General features: G+C 44.6%; 1 protein-coding gene across 1 annotated transcript; it reads left to right on the top strand.

Annotated features, from left to right (window-relative positions):
* Positions 1 to 3,476: 3,476 nt before the first annotated feature.
* Positions 3,477 to 4,388, top strand: CCR75_005527 (uncharacterized protein; the record flags this gene model as incomplete). Its single annotated transcript, XM_067963608.1, has 1 exon — positions 3,477 to 4,388. The coding sequence occupies one exon, from the start codon at positions 3,477 to 3,479 to the stop codon at positions 4,386 to 4,388; it is 912 nt and encodes a 303-aa protein (XP_067815558.1).
* Between the last annotated feature and the right edge of the window lie 1,597 nt (positions 4,389 to 5,985).

Here is a 5,985-nt window from a genome sequence, read left to right as displayed (position 1 = left end):
TGAGCGTAATGTCCTAACTTTTGACAGCGATTGCTTTTCTGTTATCGCTTATTGGATGAAAAGCGAGGTTAATCGCTTTCGACATAAGAGAGGTCCCTATTTTCTGGGTGTCCCAGCTCGAGTCGTCTTGAAGGACGATACGATGATGAACTAGCTTGAACCTGTCTCAAGAAAACGTCCTCCTGTTCTGCAACGGATACTGCTTTTTCAAGCGTATCCAGTTCCAAGCGGAACAGGTGGGACTTCACGGGATTATCAGTTAGACCTTGCATGAACACTGTAATCAACGTGTGTTCATGAACTGCGTTATTTGTTATACAACTCGCTTAGAGTCGTATGTGCTAGGCATATGCGTGAACATCACGCTTGCCTTGCTTGAGTTTCAAAAACTCTGATCGAGCTCTGAACTCAGCCCTAGGCGGTTCAAAGTCAGTTTGAGCCGGACCTTGAAAGCCTCTAGCGATTCAAAGACATATGGGTCGCGCAGCTTAAGGCTTAGTGCCCAAGTTTTGGCGCGACCTGCCAAATTTGACTGAGCAAATGCGACTTGCAGTAGTCTGTCCCGACAACCTATTGATTAGCTGTTCAGGAAAAAGCCACGGCTTCTACTCAGGGGCAAGACGGGACATTTTAGTGTCGACGACTCCCTGAGTAGTACCCACTGAAGCAGAAGCACCACAAGAGCTTTTATTACGATGGCTTACGCCACCGTCATCACCTTGCACAGAAACACGTGCAGGTGACAGCATGGGAGACGGTACTGGCGATGAGGATTCATCCTCATCGTCGGAAACAAACATGCTGTAGCGAATGTTATTAGCACGTCTACCCGAATGTGGCCACTCATTCGAAGGCTCATCGTCAGCCGCCTGACAATGATCAGGTGACTGTTCTGTTCTCCCCGAGTCGGCCATTTCGTCCGACTCGCATTCGTATTCGACCTCCAAAGAGGGGTCGTATTCACGTGGTGTATCAACACGTGCACCCGCAACTTTTAGAGTTTGGGAGAAGATGACACTACGGCAGACGACACATCTGCGGCAAGACAATAATGCGTCGCCCGCGGCTGCATCTACCGCAGCCGAAGGCGCCGCACTATTCGCATACCGCATGGATTTGTTAACCATGCGATAGAATTAAAAATGATGGCTCTGACCAATCAACATCGTTTTCAATCAAGTGGTCTTATAGTGACCACTTTTATCAAGGACAGTCAGAGTGATTATCGTTTAAGGGAGAGGTGGTGTAATGGGGTGTATCGTTAAATGAAAGTAACACTATAAGGTTGTTAGCAATTATATTATTTTAAAGGTAGAGAATATTTGGAGAATATCACCTTGCGTAGTAGTATTCGGAAAGCTTATCCATTTGTAGATATAGGCCATTATATCCACTTGTTCAAGCGGTCCAGTCAGCGCTGGACGCTCGCAAAGAGATTGATAGATAAGACTTTATTAAATGTTTTGTATTAGTTTGTAATTAAGTTTGTATTGAATAGATAGAAGCAGATGAGCTTATTGTAGTAAATATAATTTACTTTTAACCTTTGAAGCGAGTGTTTTGATGAGAGTCTTCCTCTGCACGTACTAGTGTACGTGAAGTGAGTGAGGCACCACTCGCACTGAGGCAGTGCGATGTGGACTTGTACTGAAGCAGTACAAGTCAGTATGGTCCCGTTTCACCGCCTACATGTAAAATTGACTTCGTCATTAATGACATTACTGACAGCGAGAAGCTATGTCGTATTTGAAGTTTTAGTGCTTGCAGTAAAGAAATTTATTGCCTTATACTTCTAACATCATTCAACGTGTCTTTGCATACCAGGTACCGCACAGCCTGTCCTTCCTTGGCCGTCATTACATTTTTATCTCAGTGAGACAATTATTTCTTATGATCTGCAATACAACTGCTTAAACAGATGATCGACCTTTTACCTCTCCTTTATCGCTCTCTGCAGCGCTTGTAATATGACCTTGCATCAAGACACAATCCCGAAGTCAAAATTTAATGTTTGAAGAAAAGTATGTCGGTATGTAATTTGTACTGTAAATTAAATTCGCGCACTATTACGGCAGGGATAGTCTTCGGCATGAAACTTAGACCTTTCTTACGTGTTTGTCGGCGAATCGAATGCAAGATTCAGTTTTCCTTTATAATTCGCAAGTTCTCTAATAATTCATCTGTCTCCATTTCTCAGAGGATATTTCATTACTTTTATCCAAGAAGAGGAATTTCTTTGTTTCACAAAATTACAAAAGTATATATTTGTGATTTTGGAAGGCAGGAAAAATATATATGGACATGGGATTATCGAGGATTATATGTGAATGTATATAAAGCCTCTTCATCTTCGTCTTACGGTACACGATTTGAGTCGGAAGACATTGTCTGCAATATTGACAGTGTCATGTCTTCAGAAATCAGAAAAAATCAGATTTAATGTCCGGCCATCAGCCTCGGATTTACATGAGAAGTAGGCATGTTTGGAAGCCCAAGATATCAATGTTTAGAGCCTTCGTTTTTGGGATATTATGCTATCGGTCGGAGACAAAGTATTGAGAACTTTCAAGCATTCTTCATTTTATTGGCAAATAGTACTCGTGAAATATCAAGCTATAAGGAACAAAGGAATAATTATCAACTTTATGACGAATTCCGCCTCCAGTCATATTCTTCTAGACAATTAAGGCTTGAAGCGTATTCCTGAATTATGCGTTTACTACGTCGACGATAGAGCGAGTGAGTTCCTTTCTAAGTTCGAAAAAAATACACAATAAGTACTGTGAATTTGCTTTCTTCGCTATGTAAAGGGCTCGGCTGGCAGTTGTGAAACTCGTTCAGCGACAGAGGGAGGCTTGCCTATACGTAATGTATAGCAAATGGCATTTTAAAGGTACGCCGCTTGGTCAATGTACTGGATGCAATACTATCTTGGGCTGGGGTCTCAAATAATAAACAAGGATTGAATCCTTTGGCAATCTCCGTATTTTTGCAGTACAGACTTGGCATGTACACTGTTTTATGCGCTTTACCTCCTTTCGCAGCATCAAAGCGGGAGCATTTTTCCCGTTAATCCCCGCCCTCAAAGAATTTTATCTTTCTGGTAAAAGGATATGAGCTAATAATTAAAATTCCATGTCTTCGTAGTGCGATGAACAATTAATTCACTTTTTAAAGATAAAAAAGTTGATGGGGGAGGTCCATCTGCTTTTCTATAAGAAAAAAAAAAGATCGTCTAGCAAATCGAAATATCTCAAGTACTTGTAAAACGGATAATCGGCCTTTCGACTGCTCGAATTGGACCGGAGTCCGTACCGAGGAGGATCTGCTACTGAGCACGCTCCTAATCGCGACCTGAGCGCAAGGTTTTTTTTCTTCTCGTCCCATCGTCGCTCGTGCACGAGGAACGCCTGCTCGACGAATATGTCTCTTTGTCATTCTTAAACTTGCTAAACACGGTCCAACCCATTCGTAAGATGGCTAATAGTCGAGTCAACATTTCAGCACTAGCAGTGGCCGTGTTTTTTTATTTCACGGATGCACACAACAACATGATTACACCGCCAGGAACCTACCCGAAAAACTTTTATAACAAGAACAATCCGACAGGCATCATCGACCCCAAAGTGTTGCCTCTTCCAGCTGGAATGACGTACAACGCCGGCGCCGATACAAATACAGACGCATACTTCAAAGCGTTTAATCAAAGCAAGTACAAAACACTCCGGGATTTCGCTTTTGCGACCGAGAAGCCAGTGGATGGCGCCACAAAAGAGTGTGGCTTTGCGCTGATTGACGGAGATCCGCAAGAACTGCCCGAAATGGTGGAATGGGATGGCTTTGATACGATGCACTACGGCCCCTGCGAAGTTTGGTGCGATGACGTGCTTGCGTTTTCCAATTGGAACTGCGCTGTGACATTCAAGGAGCGGCCGGCGAGATTGCCGTACGATAAGTCCAAGTGCGAGGGAGCCTCCGTACTAGCATCCCATTGGATCGCTTTGCACACAACTCCGTGGCAGATCTACACAGCCTGCGCGCCCTTAAAAGGTGCTTCGCCCAAGAAAGCGGGCAAGCCAACAGCGGACACGCCCGAAACGGACGACACGCTTCAGATAAATACGTCAGAAGCGTACACGCCAGACGCGGACACGTCAGAAGTGGACGAACCGCCCGAAGCTGACACGCCCGAAGCAGAGTCGCCTGAGGAAGACATCCCCGCTGTAGAGACTCAGGAGACCAGCACGGATGCGCCCGCCAACACGGACGCCGGGAAAATAGATACCAGCACGTACGACACCGGTGGTGACTCAGCTGCCGACATCCCCGATGCGCCTCCACCAGACCCAGCCACTTATAAGTGTTCGGTGCGCCTGCGTCAACGTTAAATTGGCTGTCCAAAAATAAAATCGATGTAAATACTGACACGTATTAATTAGTCCTTGGAAACCATCGCCAATTTATTGTGAAGTTTGTAAAAGAATGACAATGTTGTATGCCATTTTCGACGGTTCGCATGATAAATTGAGTTCCACAACTTATGCTACATTGTGTGAAATTGCACATGTGGCAATGTCGTATAATGCCGCGGTTGAGAATAGCTTCTTAAAATTTCAGTCTTATACAGTCAAGGAGCAATCCGCCGGATATTGAATTGTTCCTCGACTGTACAAAACTTAAATTTTTAGAAGTTTTATTCTCGCTGCAGGAAGCATCGTTGACATTTTTTTGGTCGCGAAAGACAATTTACATCCTGTGACAAACCTCAAACTGTGCAGGACTATGCGACACATGACTACTTGTCATTACAAGCAGACAGGGGCATCGGGCACGAGATAGACCTCGAACCTGGCACCAAGTATTGTGTGAACAGGCAATGGCCGTTGCCGAAAGAACAGGTCGATTATATCGATGAGTTCTTCGACAAGCGAGCTAAGGCGAGGCATGTGCGTGAGATTAAATTGCCTCACTACAGCCCGACCTTTTGTGTGCGTAAAGCCACAGGTGGATGCCGCGTGTTTCATGCTTACAATAAGCTGAACACGGCGACCATACCGGCGCATACACCAATCCCGCGGAAAGATGTCTTGTTAAACTCCATGAGAAAGTCAACTATCTTTTCTGCTTAAAATTTAAAGGATGGCTACTATCAGGTACTCATGAGTTGAAAGAGGCGACTGCTTTCTGGGAAGAGGCTGTTCGTGTCATTAAAGGCGTATTCTTTCGAATATTTTTTTAAATTTAAATTTTTATATAATTTTAAAATTTCTAAATATGGTCTTTATTTTTATAATTTTTTAAATAGAAAATGGCCGATGTAGCCAAAACGGCAGTAAGCACCCCAAGCGGTATGCTTTGGGAGTTGCTTGTGATGCCCCAAGGTTTGAAAAACGCACCAGCGACATTCAACCGGGTGGTGGCCCACGTGATGCGTCAGCACTGTGCCTACGCACCCCATTACTTTGACGATGTATTCGTGCATAGTAGGGCCGAGGACGGGCTGAGCGCAATAGAGTCGCACAAGCGTCATTTAGACGCTGTGTTGCAGACTTTAAAGGACGCCCAATTGTACGTCAACTTGCAAAAGTGCGTCATAGGGGTCCCTGAGATACCTGTACTGGGCTGCATCGTTGGTACACATGGTGTACGAGCAGACCCAGACAAGGTAAAATCAGTAAAGGAATGGCCAATCCCACGGCATGTGAAGGATTTGCGCCAATTCCTAGGGCTCGCTAATTACTTGCATAAGTATAGCAAGAATTATGCGGAGCAAACTAAACCATTATCTGATCTCCTTAAAAAGGACACAGAATGGGTTTGGTTAAAAGAACAAGAAGATGCGTTCACATCAGTGAAGCAATCTCTTGTAGAGGCACCGGTCTTGGCATTGCCAGACGCGGATAAGCCCTTTAGCGTCGTCTGCGATGCAAGTAATTTTGCAATCGGCAGCGCGCTCATGCAGAAGGATGACGACGGCGTTGACCG

The sequence above is a fragment of the Bremia lactucae genome, linkage group LG8 (genome assembly GCF_004359215.1).
Source record: "Bremia lactucae strain SF5 linkage group LG8, whole genome shotgun sequence".
Taxonomy (NCBI): domain Eukaryota; phylum Oomycota; class Peronosporomycetes; order Peronosporales; family Peronosporaceae; genus Bremia; species Bremia lactucae.
This window is presented reverse-complemented; position numbering and strand designations above follow the sequence as displayed.